The sequence below is a fragment of the Myotis yumanensis genome, unplaced genomic scaffold (assembly GCF_028538775.1).
Source record: "Myotis yumanensis isolate MYYU_CA2020_CCGP unplaced genomic scaffold, mMyoYum1.0.hap1 SCAF_10, whole genome shotgun sequence".
Classification (NCBI taxonomy): Eukaryota; Metazoa; Chordata; class Mammalia; order Chiroptera; family Vespertilionidae; genus Myotis; species Myotis yumanensis.
Genome location: NW_027223761.1, coordinates 15737865 through 15763930, shown reverse-complemented (window position 1 = coordinate 15763930; position 26066 = coordinate 15737865). Strand labels below are relative to the sequence as shown.

At 48.1% G+C, this 26066-nt stretch overlaps 1 protein-coding gene across 3 annotated transcripts in view; it reads right to left on the bottom strand.

The window, feature by feature from the left end:
• Positions 1–26066, bottom strand: part of PRDM11 (PR/SET domain 11) — an 84810-nt gene that overhangs the window by 35430 nt on the left and 23314 nt on the right. For all 3 annotated transcript variants that reach the window (XM_070427844.1, XM_070427845.1, XM_070427846.1), the window contains exons 2-4: positions 15569–15693; positions 15129–15232; positions 14043–14305 (exon numbers count right to left, since the gene is read on the bottom strand). In XM_070427844.1, coding sequence (XP_070283945.1) covers positions 14043–14305; positions 15129–15232; positions 15569–15687 — 486 coding nt within the window. In that variant the 5' untranslated portion in view covers positions 15688–15693. The remainder of the gene's footprint in view (positions 1–14042; positions 14306–15128; positions 15233–15568; positions 15694–26066) is intronic.

The window sequence follows — 26066 nt, the reverse complement described above, 5'->3', positions numbered from 1 at the left end:
AAGATAGTGATTATTAGTGAAGGGAACAAATGTTAGTTATGATTAATTCTGAGCGATGGGATGTCTGTAGCTCAATATTGGGATGTTGTAGTCAGCCTTTTTTGCAGTGTCAACTGGCAGAGAGGTCTGGGTGGGAGTTGTGTGGGACCTGGGAGCTGCCTACGACCTCTGTTGCTGGGTTCAGATCCAGAGATTAACTGAGGGATGTTTGTTGGCTTATCTTTCCCACCAAGCAGGATTTTTCTCAAATTAAGCACTCATTCATTCCATAAATATCACTGAGGAAGCAGCCACGGATCTTAGGATGAAATGGTAATCCAGGCAGAGAAGGTCTTTGCTCTCACAAAACTCACAGTCCAGGGGGATACACTGTGATATCACCTGGTCAGTACTGTGGTGAGGAATTCTGTGGAATATGGGAACTCTAAGCTGCAGCCCTGTACCTGGGAGTCAGTTGAGGACCTTCTTGGGGATGTGGAACTAAGCTGAGATCCTTTTATTTCCTTAAAATATTCTTAAATATATTTTTATTGATTTCAGAGAGGAAGGGACAGGGAGAGAGATAGAAACATCAATGATGAGAGACAATCATTGATTGGCTGTCTCCTGCACACCCCCTACTGGGGATTGAGCCTGAAACCCGGGCATGTGCCCATGACTGGAATCAAACCCGGGACCCTTCAGTCCACAGGCCAACACTCTATCCACTGAGCCAAACCAGCTAGGGCTAAGCTGAGATCTGGAAGAAGAGGAGGGCCAGGGTGTTCTAGGCAAAGGGAACAGCGACTGGCAGGATCACACAGGGCATGTAGACCATGTCATTTGTCAGGGATGAGCCCAGGCTACCTAAATGGAGATCAGGATATGGTCCTCCAGTCCTGGATTGAGATGATCCTGGCCACCCAGGGCCAGATGTTTGGGACCAAGCCCCCAGAAGCCTGGTTTCCCAGAGTCCTCCCTTTTATTATCCTTGGAGTTCAACTCCTTGGACCCTCTGAGCCTGGCAATTCTGAGACCAGCCCATGCTCTGAGAACTGAGATGCGAAAAGGACTTTCACAACCTGGACCTGATCAGAGAAGGATGGTCAGCATGGTAATGGGATCCCTTAGCCTAGAGAAGAAGAGGCCAGAGAAAGCAGAGCCATCATCAGTGTAGGAAGGACTGCCACACTGGGGAGGCAGGACCAGGACCAGCATGCACTTGGAAGATGCTGGTGTTGTGAGGTGGTGAGCTCCTTGTTACCAGAGGAATTTAAGCAGTAGCTAGGTGACCTCAGTCTGAGGCTGAAGGAAAGATTTCTCCACTGAATGCAAATCTGTCCTAAACAACCTCTAAGTCTGTCTAACACTAAGATTGCGTGTGAACAGATCCTCAGAAAATAATATGAAAGCATGAGTTTCAGCCCCCTGGGTCAAGCATGGTCCATGTGAACCATAATGTTCATCCTGACCATGGTGTTATTTAATAAAGGCATCAATACTAACACATCAACAGCTGCCATTCATAGAGCAATTCCATGGTGCCAAGTACTCTGTCTCGTGAATTCTCACAACTCTATGAAGTAGCTACTATTATCATCCCCATTTTATAGATTAGGAAACTGAGGTTCAGGGTTGCTAGGTAACTTGCCCAAGGCCACAAAGGAAATGCATGGGGAAACTGGAGTTCAAAATCAGGTCTCTGTCAGGATAGCCCATGCTCTTAAGCACTCTGCGGAGTGAGGGATGCTACCCGCAAGCTCCCCCTAATGACCTTGTCAGAATCAACCAGAAATGTCCTGGAATCCTCTGTGAACTCCCATCTTCTCCTCTGGTTTGAGCAAATTTGCTGTGTGAACATGCATTTAATAAGGAGGAATATTCTGCTTTGCCACAGAATGTCTGCTGCAATCGAGGATTCACTGATGGCCTCTCCTAAATGATGACATAACCAAATGCAGCGGAGATTGAATTTTCAAAAACCTGATTTGCTTGCAACTTTCCAGGAATCCATCAAACCCATAAAACATTTTGATTTTCAGCCCTACACCTCGTCTTAGAGCAGAGCGCTCACAAAAATGATTTGTGAAGCCATTCATGGTTGACAAAGTGCTTTCGTACCTCACATCTCAGATGCTCCTCCCAGAACCCCAGGAGGCAGACAGCATCATTTCTGTTCTCCAGCTACTTCCCAGTCCAGCAAACAGAGAAGCAGAGAGATAGAGAGGCTGGCCTGAATTTGAATTTGAACTCTGGCATCTGCTACACCCAGAAACAGGAACACTTAAGCTGTAGGGACGCCTCTGAGATGATTCAGATCTGGGTCCCTAACCTGCTGTCCATGGACAGGCTAGGATGGCTAGAATTAAAAAGTCAAATAACCACATATGTCAGCAAGGATGTAGAGAAATCAGAGCCCTCATATATTATTGGTAGGAATGTAAAATGGTCCAGATACTCTGGAAAACAGTGTGGCAGTTCCTCAAATGATTAAATACAGAGTTACCACGTGACCCAGCAATCCCACTCCTTGGTATGTACCCAAGAGAAATAAAAACATAAGCCCACAAAGAAACCTGTACACAAGTGTTTATAGCAGCATTATTCATTATAGCTAACAAGTGAAAACAATCCAACTGTCCATCAACTGGTGAATGGATAAACATAATGTATATCTATGCGATGGAATATTATTTGGCCATAAAAAATGATACATGTTACAACCTTGAAAACATTAAGCTAAGTGACAGAAGCCAGTCACAAAAGACTATATACTGTATGATCTCATTCATATGAAATGCACAGCACAAAGAAATCTATACAGACAGAAAGTACATTAGTGGTTGCCTAGGGCTGGGAGGGAGGGAGGAGAAGAGATGGGGTGACAGCTAAAAGACAGCATTTCTTCTTAAGGAGATGGTTGCATATATATGAATATATTAAAGACCATTGAATTCTACACTTTAAATAGGTGAACTGTATGGTATGTGACTTATATCTCGATAAAGCTGCTAAAAAAATTAAATCTGCCACATATTCACCAGCAGCAATCAGATAAGAAAAAAGAAACAATCTTATATCTTCGGCCTAAAAAGTATTCTCTAGAGAAACAGGAGGTTCCCACATGAGTGGGGGGACCAAGTTCATTGAGCTATTCATATCTGGGGCTGGAGATTAGGAGCTTGAGCTTTGGTTTGAAGTCCTGGTCCCTCGATTAGCTGGGTAGCCCTGGACAAGTCACCTGGCTCTTTAAGCCTCAGTTTCCCAATCTGTACCAGGAACACAACAGTACCTAACTCATAGTATGCTTGTGAGGATGTAGAGTTAAGACACACAAATCTTTTAGTGCCCAATAAATGGCAGCTATTGTTGTTGCTATTGTGTTATCATCAAGCAACAACCCGACCTAGCACTTGCTGAGGACCAACCGAGGTTTAGGGGTTCTGAAATAGGCTCCAGGGGTGTAGATCAGACAAGACCTCTACTGGAGGAACTTTCAAACACGAGAAAACCCCAAATTCCCTATGATTAAAGCTAGGAAGTTTATTCGAAATTGTTGTTTCTCAACGTAGGGTCTTTGGATATAGTCTCAAGATCTGAAAGTTCTAAGAATTTTTCATTCAATGTTTTCATTTAAAAATATCAACATAAGGGACTAACCACGAGACTTCCATCCACACAAAGTAGTGTGCTGTGACCGAGTTGGCACTTGTGGTAGAATGAATTCTTGGCCCCAGTTCTTGCCCCTCCCTACAGCCCTTGGCCGGATGGATGACTCTGCAGTAGTTTGCTCCTTGACCTTGGATTCAGCCAGATTATTTGTTTGGCCAATGGGATGTTAACACACATGATGCAAGCAAAGACTTGAAATGTACTTGTGAGGATGGGCTTGCCCTCCAGGGCCTCTGCCTTTGCCAGAAGCGTTATTCCAGGGAGCCAGGTGACTTGTCCAGGGCTACCCTGCTAATCATGGGGCCAGGACTTCAAAGCTCAAGCGCCTAATCTCCAGCCCCAGATACGAATACCTCAATGATATGAGTCCAGAACCAGCACACGTGGAGCACACCTAGCTCCACCAGGAGGAGCCACACTCCCTGGACTGAAGCTGGAGGCAGAGCGGCCCAGCCACGCCCAGCTAAGTCCACCGAGCCAGTCAACGGCACATATATGGGCAGGAATAAGGATTGTTGTTCTACACTGGGGTCAGCAAACTATGGCCTGCAGGCTAAATCCAGCCCGCCACCTGCTTTTGTACAGCCCACCAGCTAAGAATAGTTTGTACACTTCCAAATGGTTAAAAATAAATCAAAAGAAGACGGTTTCATCGTGTGAAGATTATTTGGAATTCCAATTTCAGTACCCATCAATGAAGTTGCAGTAGAACCTGCCCCACCTGTGGCTGCTCTCACGCCACCATGGCAGAATTGCGTAGTTGTGACATACACTGCATGGTCCACAAAGCCTAAAACATTGACTATCTGGCCTTTTACACAAAAAGTTGGCTGACTCCTGTTCCATGCCACTGAATTTGGAGGTGGCTTGTTACACAGTAGCAGCTGACTGTACAACACCAGTTATTACTGCTTAACATTAGCCTGTGAAGAAAGAACCAATGCAAACTTAACATGTACATGATGCATTTGGGCAAAGAAAAGACCAAGAAACATCATGGCCATTGCACCAACAAACGATTTCCCAGTGTTTCAAAGAGACAAAGAAAATACAGATACCCACAGGCGCGTAGGCATGCCATAGGCCAAACAATCTGTCTCTGTCGTCACTACCATGGCCAGCCTAGTCCCAGGAGAACATCATCCAACACGGTAAGCTGACTTTCTTGATTTGAGTTCTGTTGGTTTGTGTAGTTCTTGTTCATTTTATGTTTGTAAATCTGTCTTGGTTTTATCGTTGTTTAAAAGCTATAAGATGCGTTGGTTGTTTCTCTCTAGCTTTAGGTGTACACCTTTTTAAGTAACATTAGAATAAAATGAATGTAATGTTGGGACCCCATGAACATTAAAAGTCACCTGAACACAACACAAGTGAGGGACAGCACTGCTGTAGAGGTGCTCAGGAGACAAGGAATGAAGAAGGTCAAGTAGGAACTGGGTCATAGGGAAATATTGGGCCACTCAGCATAGTTTTTCATGGTCTACTTTGGTTCCAATAGAAAGACTTTAAGAATCACAGACTGGTTCAATAGCATTTTATATTTTGGGGGGAATCTTTGGTTTTATTTATGATCCAAAAACCAGACTACCAGTATTTATAAAATAATTATACAAGCCGAGCTCATTAAATATTTCTGGTGTCAAGAGGAATCTTAGGATCCAGGTACATATTTTTACTCCTGGAAAGAACTGCTATTGAATCAAGAGTACCTTAAGGTCCATAACATCCTAGAACAGGAGGAAAGTGACTATTTTTCTGGCATCTTCTTCTACTTTTCCTTCTAAGCACACTCTACTTCTGCTATTTCCTGTTACTTCCCCAGCCTCAACATTATACCTGTGCCCCTGGGTCTTTGTACATGCTGTGCCCACAGCTTGCGATTTGTGTTCCCTCAATTCCTGACTCCATAGGCCACTCATTTCAACTCATCTCTCAAAATCCAGGTCAGGCCTAAAGGCAAGGAAACCCCAGTCACAATGTGCACACCTACCACTTGGAGATCCTGGTTTCTAAACACCATTACCCACTAAAATGAATCAGAGCTCCTAAGAGAGATGGCTGGAACACCTTTTTGCATCAGAAAGTAAGGAAGTGCTAAAACAATAAGAAGAAGCCAGTGTGAACAAGTGCACACTGGTCAGTTCTAGAGCCATTTAAACATAAAAAAAAAAAAAAATGACAGTAACAGACTAGAACACATGGAAGAGAAGAAGAATTCATGAGTCCATACTGATACTAAAAATAAACTGTAAATGGGGGATGGGGTGGGGGTGAATTTGAGCACTTAAAAAATTCTTTTTAAATCACTGATTTTTAGAGAGAGGGGAGCGAGAGAAAGAAACATCAACACAAGAGAGAAACGCCAATCGGTTGCCTCCCTCCCATACGTCGCCGAACAGTGGATCAAACCCACAACCTTGACCAGGAATCAAACGCTCAACCTTTCAGTGTACAGCACGAGGCTCCAACCAACTGAGCCACACTGGCCAAACTGAGCACTTTTTTAAAAAACTTTTTTTTAAAAAAAGAATGTCAAGTAATAAAGGTAGGAGGAATAGTTAAAAATCATTTTAAACTATGAATAATGATTGATACAAGCAAGAATCATTAACTGTTGGTAAAACCATCTGGTAAAAGACAAACAGACATCTGTGCCTTCTGCCGTCCACAATGAGAAAGACACAATGTCTGAACCCAAAAACTATAACCTGAATGGATCACGAGGAAACAATGGAAACTGTGGAACATTCTGCAAACAAGTGGCCTAAACTCTTCCAAAGTGTCGATATCACAGGGTATTCATTATACTATCACTCTTCTACAGGCTTGGACATTTTCAAAATAAAGCGTTCATAGCAATTAACCCACAAGCATGAAAAGCACCTGTTCACGCCGGTGCACCCATACATGCCCCAACTGCCTCATTTGTCTTCTTTTCTTCCCAGACAAGCCCGTTATTCCTCCCTTCTCCGGGCTCCCCCACACTTGGTAAAAAAAATGCCCCTTGGCACTGACATCTCACGACAACATAGGTGTCTGCCTACACTTCCATCGATCCCAGTTACTTGGAGGTTTTCAGAGGCCCTGCCGTGAACCTTTGCACATCCAATTTCACGTTTTAAAACAAATCCCCACTTTACGATAGAAGCTGGAATGGAAAACACGGCAACACCATTTCCCGTCTGCGTCCCCCAGGACAGTAGGAGTCTGGCCGGCAGAGAGGCTGACTGACAGCAGGTGAGCAAACCCACCACACAGTATCCTCCTTATGAGGACCTCCGGGAAGTCTCTCGTCCGGGGTCAGTACCCAGAAGGGCTGACCTACCTGGGACTTCTCACGTTACGGACAGAACGCGCTGGCAGCTGCCCAGGCTGGCCCTTCCCAGGGGCTGCCAGGTGTGGACCCCACGTACTAAAAGCGCACATACAGGTCATTACGGTATACATCATTAGCCTCATTCCTGGCTCCATTTAGGGCCTCCACCCTTGTTTTTCTTTCTTAATCTCTCTCCCAGTTTTAATACGCTATCATGTTATATTTTATGTATCCTGCTAGGCTGCCCTACATCCCTTCTGGAACAAGACTGGGTTCAAGTAAAAACCTGAAATAGAAACCCTGTGCTGGCCTCCTCTTTCTTCTGCCCCTTCACGGGACCACATGGCTGCATGGCCCTCCTCAAGCACCTCGTGCCTGAGCATCGTCTGCGGCCTGCTGTGTCTGAGGGCAGCCTGGAGACCTTGGCAATGATCGATGGAGTTTATAATTCTCACGGAGCTGAGAAAGCAAAAGGAGGGGCCTTTCTTTTCTAAACAGCCTGAAGGGAGTACAAAACTCCTTCCAAGGAGGCCAGGCCATGAAGGAGAGGTGCAAAGTGGAACTGGCCATTCGGTCCATCTAAATCCAGGCCATGTCTCTACACCACACTGCACGCACTAGGACCAGCGTTCCCACTGGTTGAGGGGAGACGAAAAGGGTATGGGAAAGATGAACAGGACAGTCAACCAAGGCCAGGAGGTAGGAAAAGGTGAGGCGAGGAAGGGAAATGAAGAGGAACAGGAGGCAGAATGGGCGAGTGGGTTCTGGAGTCACATTCTCCCAGTTCAGTGACTCACTGGCTGTTTAGCTTTGTGAAGAATGACTCACCCTCACTAGGCCTCAGTTTTCCCAATCGTATAATGGGTAGAATAATATCTACTTCACAGAGGCATCACTAGGATCGAATGGGATCTTGCTATAAGGTGCTGAGCAAACCCAGACACAGAATAAGTGCTCAATAAACATTAATGGCTATGCGGCCATTAATGCCACCACTTCTACTGGAGTACAGTGTACACGCCGAGGAGTTGTGGGAGGAAATATGTGGTGTTGGATGGGGGCCAGAGGTTTTGAAGGCAGCAGAAGGTCAGGAAAGGACATCAAGTGTGGCTTTGGAACAGTATTTGACAAATGAATGCAGCTTATTTAGAATGTGGAGCTTCCTGATCCTGATCCAACCCATCTGAGATACACACACACACACACACACACACACACAACATATACACACACAACATACACCACACACAACATACATACACACGCAACACACATGCATGCACACACAACATATACATACACGACGCACACATACACTTGCAACACACAACATACACACAACATACATACATACACATACAACACATGCAATACACACAATACACACACACACACACACGCACACACAAGGGCCCTGCTTTCTTGAGCCATTTTGCATATTTGTTCTCTCTGGGCCTTTAAGGCCTCTCACTTCTCTGGATCTCGAAGGTCAAAGCCTTCACATGCGACCTGTAGCCACTCCCTCCCCTCACCCATCCACATGCTACAGCTCATAGTCCTAGGAAGGAACCTGCAGGGGTGCAGCCTGCTGGCCTCTGGCCCCACCGCGGCACCATGGGCCACGCCCACCCCTGACCAGTGGATCTGGTCTGTGATCAGGCTGCAACCCCAGGCTTCCTCGTCTCCCTTTCCTCCAGACCCCAGACCCACGCCAGGCTGTATACCTAGAAGCTGCCTGCTTTACAGACCCCAGCTTGCCTGGCTGCGCTGTCCCCAGGTGCAGACTCTGACTGTGGTGAGGGAGGAGGGGATCCTAGCAACACTGCCCTGGGCATGGCCCTAGATTTTCTCCCCCAAGATTTTCCTGCAGGCTGAGAAGCCCACAGCCTCCTCTGTTGAACTTCTACCCATCCTTTAAGACCCATCTCCAATCTGCCCTGCCAAAACCAATTCCCCCCTCCAAGCACTACAATCACTAGCAACACTCTGCCTGCATATTACTTGGTTGGGAATAAGCTGCCCCCTTCCTCATCCATCTCGGCCCCTGCTCCCCCTAGCTGGACCACAGGTTCTGGAAGAACACGGAGCAAACCTCATGCATTTCTGTTAGCCCCAGAGCTCCCCGCTCAGGGCCCAGTGCTTGGGAGTGGCTCTGTGTCTGTGAGGTTGGCCACATAACCACACTCGCAGATCTACCTCCTGCCATGTCTTCCCATGAAGGAATTCCTTAAGGCCCCATGGCGTCATGGACAGGGGCTATCTTTGAAAGAGCCCAAGTCTACCATGTACCAGCTATGAGAGTTGGGGCCAATTAACCTCTTCAGTCCTGGGTGCCCCCATTTGAACAAGAGGGCAGCAACCTCCCACTGTGAGACTGTTGTGAGGAGGAATGTAGTACGCACTTGGCATTTAATAATTGCTCAGTGAGCAGCCAGACTTATAAAATAAGTCAGCCATTCTCGCTGGGCCCCTCTCCCACCTCGCACTCATTCACCTCTCAGTCCATAGCAATGTGGCTTTTGCTGTGAACTGCCCCTGCCAAGGACACCGGGACCTGTGTGCTGCCTGAGCCACATGCGCTCTCAGGCCTCAAGCTTCTCACCCTCCACAGCACTGACCCCATGGCCACCCTGTCCCAGGGCTCCCGTTGCATAAATGCATACATTTATTTGCTTAGTTTCCCCTATATCCCCTGGGCTGCAGGCCCACACACACCAGTGAGCCTCTGGGCAGCTCCACCTGGGCATCTGCTGGGCACCTCCCACTGAACTCCTCCCAACCTGAGCTCGCCTTCTCCATTCTCCTCAGTGTCAGACCACCACTCTCTACCTCTCCGCACGTCTCAGCAGATGGCCCACTGGCTTAGTTTCCTATCGCTGCTGTGACAACCCACTACAAACACAGTGGCTTCAAACAACACACATTCCTTAACTCACCGTTCTGGAGATCCTACGTCCTAAAATCAAGATATGAGCAGGACTGCGTGCTTTCTGGAGGCTCCAAGAAAGAATGTGTTTCCTTGAACTTCCCGGCTTTTAAAGGCTGCCTGCCCTCCTTGGCTCCTGGCTCCTTCCTGTATCTTCAAGGTCAGCAGGAGAGCATCTTCCCATCTTTGGTCTCTGACCCTGACTCTCCTGACTCCCCTTACAAATATGCATGTAATTACATTGGGCCACCAGGTAATCCGAGACAATTTCTCCATCTCAAGATCCTTAATTAAATCACATCTGCCAAGTCCCTTCTGCTATGTAAGATAACAGTCACAGGTTCTGGGGATCAGGACACGGGCATCCTTGGGGGGCCATTATCTGGCCAACTATCCTTACTCCCCTCCATCTGCTCCAAGCCTCTAGGACAATGGTTCTCAATCTTCCTAATGCCGCGACCCTTTAATACAGTTCCTCAGGTTGTGGTGACCCCCAACCATAAAATTATTTTCGTTGCTACTTCATAACTGTAATTTTGTTACTGTTATGAATCGTAATGTAAATATCTGATACGCAGGATGTATTTTCATTGTTACAAATTGAACATAATTAAAGCATAGTGATTAATCACAAAAACGATATGTAATTATATATGTGTTTTCTGATGGTCTTAGGCGACCCCTGTGAAAGGGTCGTTTGACCCCCAGAGGGGTTGCGACCCACAGGTTGAGAACCGCTGCTCTAGGATATTCCTCCCATGACAGAAAAAAAAATGCTGACCCACCTCCTTCCCATATCCAGTGTCTCCATGTGAACATTCTCAGGCAATATAAAAGCTTATCCATCATGCCTTATCTCTACTCTAAGAATCCTTCATTGGGTTCCTTAAGAATGTTCAAGTCTGTCATGAACAAACTCCTTCGACCCCATGTCTCCCTCCAGCTGTCACCCTTCCTATGCCCTGTCTCTCTCCTTGCTTCTTATCTCTAATCAATCGTCTGAGACGTGACTCTACTGCTCACCTCCATTCTAATAAGGTTTCCATCTCATCACTCTTCATGCAGTGCTATTGGCATTTGAGACCAGATCATTTTTTGTTGTGGGAGGCGAGCCTGTGCACTATGAAACACTGAGCAGCATCCTGGCCTCTACCTTCTAGATGCCTATGGCGTAGCCCCATCCTGAGTTGGAATGGCCAAAAATGTCTCCAGACATTGCCAAATATCCCAGGAGTCGGGGGAGAGGGGAGCAAATTACTCCAGATTGAGGACCATTATCTTATAGTAACAGCTCTTGCTAAAGTCACCAATGACTTCCCTGGCACTAAATCCCATGGACACTATTAAGTCCTTCGCTTGCTTGGCTTCTCAGCAGAATCTGACACTCTTAGCCATTCTGGGCTCCTACCCCGCAGGCTGCTCTTTCTCTGTCTCCCTTCCAGGATTAAGCAACCCTTCTGAACCACTAACTGCCGACGTTCCTCAAAGCTAAGTCATAAGCCCTCTCTGTCTCACTCAGCCTGTTCTCCCTGGAGGTGCCCTCCACACCCTGACCTCTCTGACCATTTCTGCACAGGTGACTTCAGAAGGGACACTTCCATACCTCCTTTCCAAGCTCTCAACCCCCATGTCAAAATGCCTACGTGACATCGTCACTAGGATATCTTGATGTCACTCCAACTCAGCAAGTCCAAAACCAAGATCTTTCCCTCATCCCAGTACCCCTCTGGCAATTCACATTCCTCAGAGAAAGGCGCCACCGGTGAGCTGTGGGGAGAGGACACTGCAGGGGTTGTTCTGGACGCTGCCCTCTCCCTTACTCAGGGCAATTAGTTTATTTCCAAGTCAAATCTCTTTCATCTTTAAAACAGTTCACAAACCACTTCACGGGTCCCCATGTCTCTGCTCCCACCCGAGCCCAAGCCTCTGATATGGTTGACTCAGAGAATCACCACAGCACTCTAAACAGGGTGTGGGCATCCATTCTTGACCAATGCCCTCACCACCCACATCAGTTCTCCATGCTGTGGCCAAAGTCACCCTTTCAAAACAAATAAACTTTCTTGATTGTCCTTAAACTAAAGAACAAAAGTCCCAATTTGGACCACTGGGCTCTATAATGGCCAAGCCTTCATCATCTCCTCTAGGCCCCTGTGTTGGCTGCATGCCAGGCACACTGGCCTTCTTCCTGTTGCTCAAAAATGCGGGGCTCTCTCTTACCTCAGGGCTTTGCATATGCTGTTTCTGGAGGCCCCTCATCCATCTTCACCTGGTGGGTATTCTCTTCTTACCATCGCAGTCAACTATTAGGAAGCCTTCCCTGACCTCTGGCCACATAAATTTTTGTGGTTGTTCACTTTTCTCTTAGCCACTCTCTCCTTTACCTTTCAGAGTCCTAATTTTCTATTTACTTGTTTTATTCTTTCACCCAATTCCCTCTTTGCTACAGTAAACTCTATGAGGGCAGGAACCAAGTCTGATCAGGCCCACCATTGTACCCCAGGGCGAGCCCATCACCGGGCACAAAGGAGATCATTCATGCATAATGAATGACCTTCCTACTCCCTAGCCTGCCTTTCCCTACTGTCCCACATCCCCCATCTCTGTTCAAGCTTGACTCCTAAGAGTTGTCTCGGATAATTCTTCCTCTTCATATCTTTGAAAACTCTCCTTCCTCACCTCCACATGCCATCTGCCACTAAATCTTGGACATTCTCCCTCCTAAGTCTCTCTCAAATATGCCCACCTCTAGCACCTGCATTTAAACCCCCATCTTTCCTTACCTGAACCCCCACCCCAGCTTCCCACTTAGAACCCCAATTCTTGGAGTCACACCTCTGCTTGAAATGCGTCAGTGGCTTCCCCGGCCTACAGGAGGGACGATGCACCGACCCTGGCTTATGAGATGCAGCAGGATCTGGCCCCTGCCTCTCTTTCTCTTTCTTATTTTTTTTTTTAATCCTCACCCAAGGAGTAAGGATATTTTTTCCAGTAAGGATTTTTAGTGAGAGTGGAAAGGGAGAGAAAGAGAGAAACATCGCTGCGAGAGAAACACATCAACTGGCTGCCTCCCATACCACACATACCCCACAGGCCCGGGGGCGAGGACTGAACCTGCAACCAAGGTATGTGTCCTTGACTGGGAATTGAACCTGTGACCCTGCAGGGCATAGGTTCATACTCTACACACTGAGCTATTCTGGCCTGGGCTCCCTTTCCTTGCCGCGCTGCCTCCCGGGCTCATTGCTGTTGCCGCACAGGACTTCACGGAATTCGTCTCTCAGCTGTTCTGTCTCCAGGGAGCATTTTTCCATCCCCCTTCTATTACTGCTATCTACTCTTCCAATCTCAGGCTAAAGAAAGTCTTGCCCAAACCCCTCGTGTAGGCGCACAATAATAATAATAGCTGATATTCTCTGAGTACTTACTAAGGGCAAAACTCTAAGAACTTTACAGTTTTGACTTATTTAATCTTCACCATCAACTATGATTATCCTGTTACAGAACAGGCGCAGAGAGGTTACATGACTTGTCCACGGTCGAGTAGATAGTAAACAGCAAAGCTGGGTGACATAATGAACTTGGGCTCCAGACCCCAAATCCCCGAACACTGTGAACACTGCCGCCTCCTGCTGCCCCCTTCAATAGCAATGACCGCATGTGCACGTACTTGTTCAACGCCTGCTCTCCCTACTCCCTGGAGGCAGGGACCCTGTCTGTCTTATTGAAGGCTTTACCTCCAGCAACCAGCCCAGCACCTAACATTACTGCTTTTTTAGCCGAATGTCATGCTTTGCATCCCCACAGTCCCCAGCTCCAAGTCACCAGCTCCAGAGAAAGGCGTGCACAAACCTTCCGTAAATGCCACTGAAGGGCCCACCAGACACCCACAAGGAGGATTCACAGGGAAATCGCTCCACCACGGATTCTGCTGACTACTGCCAGGTGAGCTCCTCAGCCTGGCCCTCAGCCACCAAGGGTCGCAGCCCCTTAGCTAGCATGAGGGGACTGCAAGATTCATCACCCACCAGTCCGGGAAGGTGGCAAAAAGCTCTTGAGCCAGGCCGGGCCAGCAGATGGCTCCCCCTGCTGGTTCCCTTCCATGCTCGTTGGCACCCTCTCACTTGGCACTGCCCAGGGAACACTCACCAGCCAAGAGAAGAAGCCAGCTGATTTGTCCTGGGTGGAGATCTGTCCCTCATAAGGGCCGAAGATGTGGCCTTTGGGGATAACTTCATTTATGCATCGCACGTCATTCTCCCCATTGGCGTCCTTGACCACCTCCATGCCCTGTGGGATGGTGAGGGCGGCCCGGTCTGGGAGGCCCACAGGCACCGGCGTGTCGGACACAAACACAGGGGGACCATGTTTCGGGCATTCATCCACAAAGTACTCCTGACAGGACTCGCAGACTGGAGGGAGGGAAAGAGGAGGAACTCAGTTGTTGGGAGAGGTAGGACCTCCATGGAGGAGGCTGAAGGGCTGGTGGGAAGCCCACCCTGAGACCAGCAAGGGCAGTGGAAAGCACTGCCTGGCACCCCCGAGCCCAGCCCTGGCTCCACCCCAGCCAGCTACGGGCTCCTGAGTCTTCAGTAGCAATAACCCAATATCTTCCCTGGGGGCTCAAGGACATGCCTGCCAACGAGGAAGCCAGTAACTGCCTTTGTTTCAAGTTTGAAAAAGTAGAAGAAAGAGTATGCTCTGGAATCAGATAGGTCTGGGTTTGAATGCAACTGTGCATCTGTGGGCTGCGGGACCTGAGGCAGGGTTCTTAATCTTTTTTTTTTTTTTAAATATATTTTATTGATTTTTTACAGAGAAGAAGGGAGAGAGACAGAGAGTTAGAAACATCGATGAGAGAGAAACATCAATCAGCTGCCTCCTGCACACCCCCCACCGGGGATGTGCCCGCAACCCAGGTACATGCCCTTGACTGGAATCGAACCTGGGACCTTTCAGTCCGCAGGCCGACGCTCTATCCACTGAGCCAAACTGGTTTCGGCAGGGTTCTTAATCTTCACCAAGTCTCAGTCTCCTGACCTGGAAAATGGGACCAATAACAACCACCTCAATGGCTAATGGGGGGGATTCACTGAGGCATGAACCTGCGTCTGGTACATAATAGATGAGGGCCTATCATTAGTATTAGCCCTGCAAATTCCCTAAGCGAGAAGGGGTTGGGGGTTGGGGGTGAAGGGAGGAGTAGCCCAGGAAATAGCCCCAAGCTCCACTTACACCAGAAGTCCACTTGCTGGAAACTTTTGGGCATGATGAGGTCACGCTTCCCCTTCAGTTTCTTGGGTTCCACTTCCATGGCCGAGGGGTCTGGTCTCCTAGAACTGTCCAGGACAGAGGCCATTAAAGAAAGCAAAGAAGCCATCGGAGAGGGCGACGGGCAGAGAAGCTGAGGACCTGGCCAGGAGGCCACAGGTACTACTGGGCAGGGGGAGGAGCCCCAGCCAGCCTATCAGGTCAGTAGACAGGTGGAGAGGGAGGTGTCCTGCTAATAGGCCTGCTGGGCCACTGCTTGGTTTTCTCTCTGGTCCCAAGAGCTGCCCGGAGCAGCATAAGGAACGCGGGCAGGGAATGGGAACTCTCCACAGGGCCTCCCACCAACCCGACCAACCCAGCCAGGGACCCCCTTCCCCCTCTCCTGTCCCCACACGGGGCCTCACCAGGGCTGGCCATACTCCTGGTCACGGAGAGGGGAGCAGACTTCTGTCTTCACCACGGTCACCATGTCCCCCACAGCTGCCTTGGTCTGCGCCAAACACTCCTTCATGTTCTCAGTCATTCTGTTCTGGGGATGGGAAGGCGGGACCAGCACAGGAAAAGGATCAAAGAGACAGGGGAAGAGGGGTGAGTGGTGGAGAGGGCAATCGGGGGTCCCATGGAATCTGGTTACCCTCCCTGCCATCCCCAGAGGAAGCTCTTGAGAACACAGACAACAAAAACAGCTGTAGCCTGGCCAAGAGGAAATGCCATTTCTATCCCGGGCTGGTCCTGGGGACGACTGGAGCCACCAGCCCCATGGGGTCAGGGGCCAGGGGCAGCTCAGGCCAGGAAACAGGGCTGCACAGCACAGCCTGGACCCCAAAATCAAAGGGCAAAGGGTATGACGAACGGGCAGGAGCCTCTGTACGAAACTCTGCAGTGGGGAGCCGAGGAGGGATCAAATCAAGTCCAGAGGGGACCAATGGGAGTAGGCTGACGAAATGGGCCCTCAGTGCCTCCAGACAAGCCCCTAGCCCTGGGGCTGGCAGGGAATGCAGCCAGGCCCGCTTCGCCAGCTCTGAGCAGGTACCGGTGGGGCGTGGGGGGTCCCCGTGGTGTGGGCTGGCCCTGACTCCAAGCTCCACCCTGCTCTCTCTAGGGGAGCCTCCCCAGTTGCCGCTTACCGCCCTCTTCCACCACAGCGCCGGGCTTCAGCCCCTCCCTCGGCACCCCAGGGTCCTCATGCCAAGCCAGGGACACTCTTCGGGTCAGCGCAGCGCGCAGCTCGGGCTGGGACCGCGCTGGCCCCGGGACTGGGCGAGCACCGTGTGTGACTCACTACTCAGGGCCCCGCTGGCCACACCCCTGCTCCTCGGCTAATCAGCCCCCTGCTCCCCACCGGGGCCCCAAAGCCAGCGGCGGCAGAGAGGGGTGTGGGGAAACAGGACGGCCTGCCCCCTCCTCGGAGCCGGCGAGGACGGGGGCGCGCGGAGGGGGCGGGGGCCGCCCCAGCTGGGCCGACCTGCCCCGCTGCTGCCCCAGAGCCCGCGGGTCGTCCCGTCCGCGTGTCGGCGGGGAAAGTGTGATGGGTCGCGATCAGGCCGGGCCGCGCACGGGCCGGACGCAGGGGCGGCGCGGGGGGCCGAGGAGGGCGCGGGCTGGCCCCTTCACTCTCACCAACCTTCGCGGTGGGGCGCTCCCTGCCTCCCCGGCCCGGCCCAGCCCAACGCCCGCCCCCCGCCCGCCAGGCCCGGCATTCCTTGCGGGGGCATGTGGCTTCTTGCCGGCCCCGGGGGCACGCAGTTGGCTGGCGGCCGGGAGGGGGGCGCGCGGGGAGCGGGAGGAAGCGAGCGCCCAGGAGGGGCGGGGTGGGGGGGGCTGCCGGGAGGAATTCCAGCCCCTCCCGAGGGCTCGGCCCCCAAGCGGGCGGGAGGGGGGGGCGGGGGGCGGGCGCCTGGTGCGGGTGATAGCGCGGGGGAGGCTGGGCCCCGTGGCCTGCGGGTGGTGGAGCAGGTCTGCGAAATGCGCGCGCCCTCCCGGCCCCCGCCGCTGACCCGGACTGACTGCAGAGCGTCCTCCTGCGCCCCCGCAGCGGCCACTGCCACCCAACTCGCGGGCCGCGCCCCGCACGCACGCCCCCTTCCCCACCTGCGCGGCCCAGGGTGGGGACCCGGCGTCTGCAAGCTCGCCTGCCTCCCGCCAGCCCAGTGGCTCCGCGCTTGGCGCTAGGCCGACCTCATTGCCCACGGATGAACCCCAGCCACCGGTCTGAGGCAGGAACCTAGGGGCAGGCAGGTGTCAAGTGACTTGCCCACGGGCAAACAGTCCACTGCTGGTGAAGTCTGGACTGGAGCCTGGGCCCCCCTCGGAGTAAATTGGAAACAGAACCCCCAAACTCAAGCGTGACGTTTCAGGCTTGGTTTTCCTCCACGCCATACCCTCCGCGGGATGACCCGGATCACCTGGGGTGGGTTCAGGCCGCAACCCACATGTCCAGCTGCCAGGTGGGAACAAGACCCAGTGGATTTGGAAGGGGTCACTGAACACCTGCCCAGGGGGGCATTCTCTCTCTGATGGCAACATTCACACACAAGCATCCTGAGGCGATTGGTCTGGTAGTTAAGAGCCTGTGTTCAAATCCCACTGGTTAGCTGTGTGCCCCTGGGCAGGTGTTATGGACCGGATGTCCCTCCTCCCAATTTACATGTTGATGCCCAAAGGCCCAATGTGCCTGTATTTAGAGGCAGGGTCTGCCTGGAAGGGATTCTGGTCATAAGCGTGGGGCCCTAGTCCAATAGGGCTGGTGCCCTTATAAGAGGAGGAGACACCAGAGCTTGCTCTCTCCAGCAAGTGAGGACAGTGGAAAGGTAAAGGTCGGCAAACCAGGAGAAAGAGGGTTCACCGAATTAGTCAGCACCTTTCTCTTGGACTTCCCAGCCTGCCGAACTGTGAGAACTAAATGTCATGTTTAAGCCACCCAGCCTGTGGCGTTTGTTATGGCAGCTGAGCTAAGACAGCAGGTTATCTAACCTCTGTGCTCTGATTTCTTCATCTGGAAAATGGCAAATATTAGATTCTGTCACAGACATTTCTGTATTAGACCGAGATGAGTTTGAAGGGAGCTGTGCAATTCCACTGAAGAAAGCTGATCAGGAAGGTGGGCATGAGGGACAGCATAAAGGGGAGCGGGGCTGGGGGGGGGGTGTGACTCTGAATTCTCTCCCCTGGATTGGATTTGCTCTTTTATAAAAGCCGATCATTTGCACACTCTGGCACTATATTAGAAACAGACTGCTTGGGACCATTTTGCATTGGGCTCCCCAGCTTTGGCCCTGCTGCCCTCCACCAGCCCCACCTGTGTGCCATGCTCCACCCTGCCATGGAGTCCGTGAACTTGCTGTGTCCTCCACCTGCACACGCCTGGAAACTCCTACCCCATCCTTCAGCTCTCACTGCCCCCCACCCCCCACCCCGTAATACCCTCTCCAGCCCCATCTCCCTTTCCTCATGGCACTTGTCACGCTTGGAATGGTCTTTCATTAGCCTGATTATTTGATTAGTATCTGTTTCTCATAAGAGATTATAAGTGCCCCAAGGGCAGGGTGCAGGCCCTCTGCCCACCACTGAAGTGCCTGGCACCAGGGCAGAACTAGCCAAAGACAAGCCAAGTGCTAGGGCATAAACTTGAAGGAAGCACCCACTCTCAAGGTCATGCTTTGAATCTTCTCTGCCAGGCCATGTGGGTGATGCTGGCATTGAGAGGCAGTGAGGTGCAGTGGAGAGTGTGATGGAATGAGACTCAGGAGGCCTGGAGCCTGATTTTGATAATAAGTTGTAAAGTGTAAGCTCTGTGACCATGGGCACATCACTTACACTCTCTAGGCCTTGGTGTCTTCCTGGTAAAATGGAAATGATCATAATTGCGAGGTTATCGCCACGAGGAATAAATGAGATAAAGGCGAGGGCAAGGCCTTGGAAAGAGCCAAGCGCTCTGGGTTTGTATGGAATATTAACATTAATCCGGCTGCCCAGAGGCAAGGGGTGAGCAGGAAGAGGAGAGAGGAGACAAGGGATGGAGGGAAGAGAGACTATAAAGGAAAGAAGGGAAAAGACAGAAAAGTAGGTGATAGCGAGAGAATAAAAGATGGAGGGGAAGAAGGAGGAAAGAGGAAAGTGGAGAGAAAAAAAGTAGGTGGGAAGGGAAAGAAAGACAGAGAGAAGAAACAAGGCACACAGACATTTTTCTAAGTCTTGCATGGTCCCGGGAAAACCATCCCCTTCTGAGGAAAGCATTCATTTGTATCTCAAAGTAGAGAGGTCTACAGGCCACTTCCTTTCATGTCTTATTTCTCATTTACAGCCCACCTTCATCACATAAAAGAATTGTGATGATTTATAACATAAATACATACACAACAGTTGAATAACCAGAGGCCTCCTGGAGAAAGAGTGATGCCAATTGTACCAAGAATCTGTTTTAAGATACTGACCTAGCTTGTCAGTCAGCTCTGAGCCTCCTAGCAGCTAAAGCAAAAAGGGAAACGTGATGGGTTGCATAGTAATCATTTGACACCTATTGACTGACTGCCTGAACAATTAAGTTCTCTCCATTCTTAGAGGAGTCCAGTTGCCTAGAGAACCAGGAGCAAGCCTCACTTGCATGACCAATGCGCATTAGAACTCCTTTCTGTGTCTGTAAGGAAGGCCATGGGGGCAGGGAGGGAGAAATGGGATGTGGGAGGATCAAATGACCTTCCACTTAGGAAGAGAGAGAATATGGACTTATGTCCTTCATGGAGTCTATCTCAGCAGGCACTGTAAGGCCTGAGCAGGTGAAGCTCCAGAAACCATTTCTGCAGGCTGCTCTGACCCTGCTTGGCCAGTGAGGGACTTGGGGGAGGGGTGGTGGGTGGGCCTCATGGAGGACTCCAAGCTGCTGGCAATGCTCCCTCTCAGCTGGCTCCTCTGAGTCTGGACATGCAGAGATTAGGCATGTTGCAAACCCAGCAATGAGATGCAAACCAAGAGGAGGGGGCAGAATGTGGCTCAGGAGCCTGCAGCTCTGTTTTCACCTTGGCAGCGTGCCAGGGTCCTGGAATGCCCAGCAGCCAGTGTGGCCAGAGGACTGGGAGTCTGTGCCCACTTGGTTTCCCTAGAGGCTGGCAACATGAGAATCCGGCAGGTCTGTTCTGGTACCACCCCAGCATCCTCTGTTTGCGCCCTCTGATAACAAAGCAATAGATTAGGGGGCTGGCCAAGTCACACACTGACCTGGGCTGTGTGTCCTGAGCCCGAGGTGTCAGTGCTGGCTGTTCCATAAACTCTTGAGGTGACCCAGAGCAAGGTCTTGCCTTGCCCTGAGCCTCAGTTCCCCTTCCTGGAAGATATAAGGTCCAACATGGTTCTTAACAGTAAATCATGGGAGTAATGGGGGAGAGCATGTGATTGTTACAAGGAGTTGTTGAGTGGAGAGAAAAAAATTATATGACTTGAATTTATATATAAGATAGATTTGCAAGTATATATAGATACTTTTGTGATGAACAAAAGATAAATTTATTAAAAAGTGTTATTGAACCAGGCCGGTGTGGCTCAGTGGTTAAGCATTGACCTATGAACTAGGAGGTCACAGTTTGATTCCTGATTAGGGCACATGCTTGGGTTTCGAGCTCGATCCCCAATGTGGGACGTGCAGGAGGCAGCCAATCAGTGATTCTCTCTCATCATGATGTTTCTATCTCTCCTTTTCCCTTCCTCTCTGAAATCAATAAAAGTATGGTTTTTTTAAGTGTTATGGAATTCATAGAAACTCTAGGTTACCATGTGTTTTGTTAATCAACCAACACCAGAATGGCCACTCACACTCTATGTAACCTTGAGAAAATTAATTAAGCACTCCTGCACAGTTAATTGGTTTCCCCATCTGTCCAATGGGACTGTTATAAGAACCTATCTCATAGTGCTGTTTTATGTAGCATAATGCCTGGCATATATTAAGATAATATAGACTTATAAAAGTTCTTATTCTCATTCATTTTATCTATTACTAGAGGCCCAGTGCACTACATTTGTACACTGGGTGGGGGGTCCTTCAGCCCGGCCTGCACCCTCTCACAGTCCGGGACCCCTCGGGGGATGTCCGCCTGCCGTAGAGGCTCCCGCCACCACCAGCGCTGAGCCCAGCTTCTGGCTGAGCAGGTCTCACCCTGTGGGAGTGCACAGTATTAAAGTTTTGCAATTTTCCATAAAGCATATTGGCTATTTGTCTTTCTTCTTTGGCAAATTGCTTTTTCATGTTCTTTTCCATTTTTTCTATTGGGATAAGTATCTTTAAAAAAGATACTTAAATACTGCTATGAAGGTCCTCTTTTAATGTCAAAAATTTTCATCAGTGTGGCCACCTGATGTCTGTTAGACTTTCAAAATCCTATGTAATAAAAGGCTAATATGCAAATTTTTAATTCCCACCAAAGGGAAGCTCCTGCATTGAACGTCTGCCCCCTGGTGGTCAGTGAGTGTCATAGTTTCACCGTTCGGTCAATTTGCATATTAGCCTTTTATTACATAGGATTTTGAAAGTCTAACAGACATCAGGTGGCCACACTGATGAAAATTTTTGACATTAAAAGAGGACCTTCATAGCAGTATTTAAGTATCTTTTTTAAAGATACTTATCCCAATAGAAAAAATGGAAAAGAACATGAAAAAGCAATTTGCAAAAGAAGAAAGACAAATAGCCAATATGCTTTATGGAAAATTGCAAAACTTTACTACTCAAGTAAAAATTAAAACAAATAAATATCATTTTCTCTCTATTAAGTTAGCAAAGATTAAAAATACGTATTCAGTGTTGGCAAGAGTGTGGGGGAAATACCCTAAGTGCCGTACTCATTAGAATATAAATTGGTCTATCCTTTCTGGAGGGCAATTTGGCAACATATATAAAAAACCTTGAAATGAGCAAAACCTTTCAGGAGCAATCCCCAATCAAGGAATATCCTAAGGACATAACTATGTTATGTGTTAAGATTTACCCACCAGGTTGTCTTCTCCAACACTATTTTTAGTAGCAAAAAACAGAAAACAATGTAAACCTTGAAAATAGGAGAGAAGTTCACATATAGTATAACAATGAAATACTAGACAGCAATTCACAATGCTTTGGAAAAATATTTATTGAATGGAAACACATGCTCAACATATTGTAAAATAAAAATGAAAGTTGTTATTAAATGAAAGATAATTTAAAAAGGCCACATACTGTATGATACCAACTATATGACATTCTAGAAAAGGTAAAACCATGGAGATAGTGAAAATATCAGTGGTTGCTAGGGGTTAGGAGTTGGAAGGGATGAATAGGAGGAACATAGGATTTTCAGAGCAGAGGAACATAGGATTTTCAGGATACTATAATGGTGGAAACATATCCCAAACCCATAGAATATACACCAAGACTGAACGTTAATGTAAACTATGAACTTGGGCCATTATGATGTGTCAATATAGGTTCATCAGTTGTACAAAATATGCCACTCTGGAGTGGGATGTCCTTAACTGGGGAGTTCTGTGAGGACAGAGGGTATTTGGGAACTTACTGTACTATCTTCTTGATTTTCCTATGAACCTAAAACTGCTCTAAACAATAAAGTTTATTTTTTAAAAATGAAAACTATGAAAGGATTAGATACAAAATAGTATCATTTAAAATGTATGTGTATAGCTATATGGATTTGCATGCAGAGGTCTGGGAGAATGCATTCTGGGGTATCGATCACTAGTGGTTAGTTGGGGGAGAGGGATGTTAAAGAGAGAGTTCTTGGTTTTTTTGCTTATGAGAAAAAGAATGTTGCTTAAAAATTCTTTAAAGAAACTCTTTATATTCATTTAGTTTAGAAATTGCTAGAAAAGATAGCTAAGGTTTTTCCATCATTACTCACTGAGATCAAACCTATTGGTTAGGAGGAAGGAGAGATCCAGGCACGTGAATGACACCAGATGCATAATTGATGAGTCAATCAATCAATCAATCAATTGATCAATAAGGACCCTGATATTTCCACCATGAAGCACCTCTGTTTTTTTGTTTTCTTTATGATTCCCATTTTGAAAGATTTCTCTACTAAACAGATGGCATGCACTGTATAGGAATTCATTCATTTTCCTTGTTTTTCCTATACACACAGGTTATGCAATAACCAGGGTTAACACACTGGTTAGTTGCTATCATTCTAAGCAAAAGCAAAGAAATCTGGCACAAACATTTACTTGTCCTGCTGACTAATATTAATTAATAGGGAACTGTTCAATATCCATTAAGCTTCTTTATGTTTTAAAAATAGGTCAGTGGATGGCCCTGGCTGAGTAACTCAGTTGGTTAAGAGTGATGTCCTGATGCACCAAGGTTGCAGGTTCGATCTGCGGTCAGGGCACATACAAGAACCAACCAATGAATGCATAAATAAGTGAGGCAGCAAATTGATGTTTCTCTCTTTCTCTCTCCTTTCTTTTCTCTCTCTCTCAAAACTCAATAGATAAAATAAAAAATAGATTGGTGGAGAATACTATGCAGAAATGAGAATGAACAAACTCCAACTATATGCTATAGTATGGATGAGTCATAATGCTGAGAAGAGAAATGAGACCCCAATGAGTACATACAGTATAATTCAATTTATATAAAGTTACAAACAGGCAGAGCTAGGGTGTCAGAAGAAGTGTTCATGGTAGTCCTTGGGAATAGCTAAGAGGGACACAAAGAGGGTTCTAGGGTGCTGGTCACGCTCTATTGACCTTGATGCTGCCCCCTGGGTGTGTTAAGTTTGTGAAAATATATTAAGCCAAGTATATATTATGTGCATTTTTCTATATGTACTTATAGGTGAATAAAAACAATAAAATATGGGCAGGAGCCCTAAGGGCAAAGAACTCCCATGGGGGAGCCTCTGGCCCTGTGCAGCCCTGACTGTGTGTGTGGAGGAATTGTGGCCGATGGGGTTTCAGGCCTTCATCTACAGAGCAGTTCCCATTGAGCATCAGCAGTGAGCTGCCCGAGGACAAGAGAACATAGTCTCCCAAGGTGGTTGTGGTCCCTCCTGCAGAACCTAAAGATAAAAGGTGGACTCCAACATAGGTAAAACTTGTATTAAGAGGAGGTTGGGAGAGGCAATGTAAAGATTTGAGAGTCAAGTCCAGGAGGTAGTTAAGGGTGGCAACTTTTTTATGCGTTTGCTTCTCACAGAGGACACTGCTGGGGGCATTCACCCTTTTCTCCCCACGTAACAGAACTGGACGGTGTTCAGGTGCCACACCTCCTCCCCCACTGAGATTCCGGAGAAGCTGAGCCCTCTCAGCTCCAGGGGTGGGCTCCAATTAATGGACGCCAATTGTTGTAATACCATCCCCCTTCCCAATCAGATCATGAACCTGGCCTTTAACTAATCACCTTGTCATCTCCTGAGATGACCCCTGACCTACTCAGGCCCATCACAGGATGGGAAGGACTTATACTTCATGAGTCAAAGGAGAAAGCACACACCATTGCTGCGAATGGCAGCCTTGTCCTGCACAGGACCCTGGCAGGAAACACCTTTAGGACAAAGCAAGGGCATCACAAGAGCGGGAAGGTGTGGCAGAATTAGAAATAGGTTTGGTCTTTGTCCCCAGTTGCAGGCACAGAGCTCCTAAAAACCCTGAAATTTCCCAAGTATTACAGATGTCTTTTGTTGTTAATAAAGACCCCCTGTCCAACACACCTGAGTTTATGCTAACGAGGTGACTTAGGATTGGGCCCCTAGGTACCCTCAGGATGCTGCTGGTCATCAGAAAGACTCAGTGATTAGAGTTAGAACTTTCAGCCCCGCCCACTGGCCTCCTAGGAGAGGAGGGGCCTGGAGATTGAGCTCTACAAAAGAAATTTTAATTGCGTTATAATTGACATAAAGACATATTCGTTTCAGGTGTACAACATAATGATTTGATATTTGTATATATTGTGAAATGATCACCACAAAAATCTAATTCACATCTGTCACCACACATAGTTACAGACTTTTTTCTTGTGATGAGAACTTTTAAGATGTACTCTCTTAGCAACTTTCAAATATGCAATACAGTCATATTAACCATCGTGTCCATATTCTCACGTTACATGCTGTACAACACTTATTTTAACGGAAAGTTTATACCTTTTGTCTCTCCACCCACTCCTCCTACAACCAACCCCTACCCCAGCCCCAGCCTCTGGCAACCAACCTTCTATTGTCTGTATTTATGAGTTTGTTTTGTGTTTGTCTTTCTAGATTCCATATATAAGTGAGATCATATGGGATTTGTCTTTGTCTGACTTATTTCACTTAGCATAATGCCCTCAAGGTCCATCTATTTTGTTCAAAATGGCAAGATTTCCTTCTTTTTTATGGTTGAATCATATATATATATAAATATATATCCACAGTTTCTTTTTTAAAATATATTTTTATTGATTTCAGAGAGGAAGGGAGAGGGAGAGAGAGAGAAAGACAGGAATTTCAATGATGAGAGAGAATCACTGATCGGCTGCCTTCTGCACACCCACACTGGGGATTGAGCCCACAACCCGGGCATGTGTCCTGACCGGGAATCTAACCATGACCTCCTGGTTCAGAGGTCAACACTCAACCACTGAGTCATGCCAGCTGGGCAAAACTACATTCTCTTTATCCATTCATTCATCAATGAACAGTTAGGGCAGTGATGGTGAATCTATGACACGCATGTCAGAGGTGACACTCGAACTCATTTTTTTGGTTGATTTTTGTTAAATGGCATTTAAATATATAAAATAAATACCAAAAATATACATCTTTGTTTTACTATGGTTGCAAATATCAAAAAATTTCTATATGTGACACGGCACCAGAGTTAAGTTAGGGTTTTTCAAAATGCTGACACGCCAAGCTCAAAAGGTTCGCCATCACT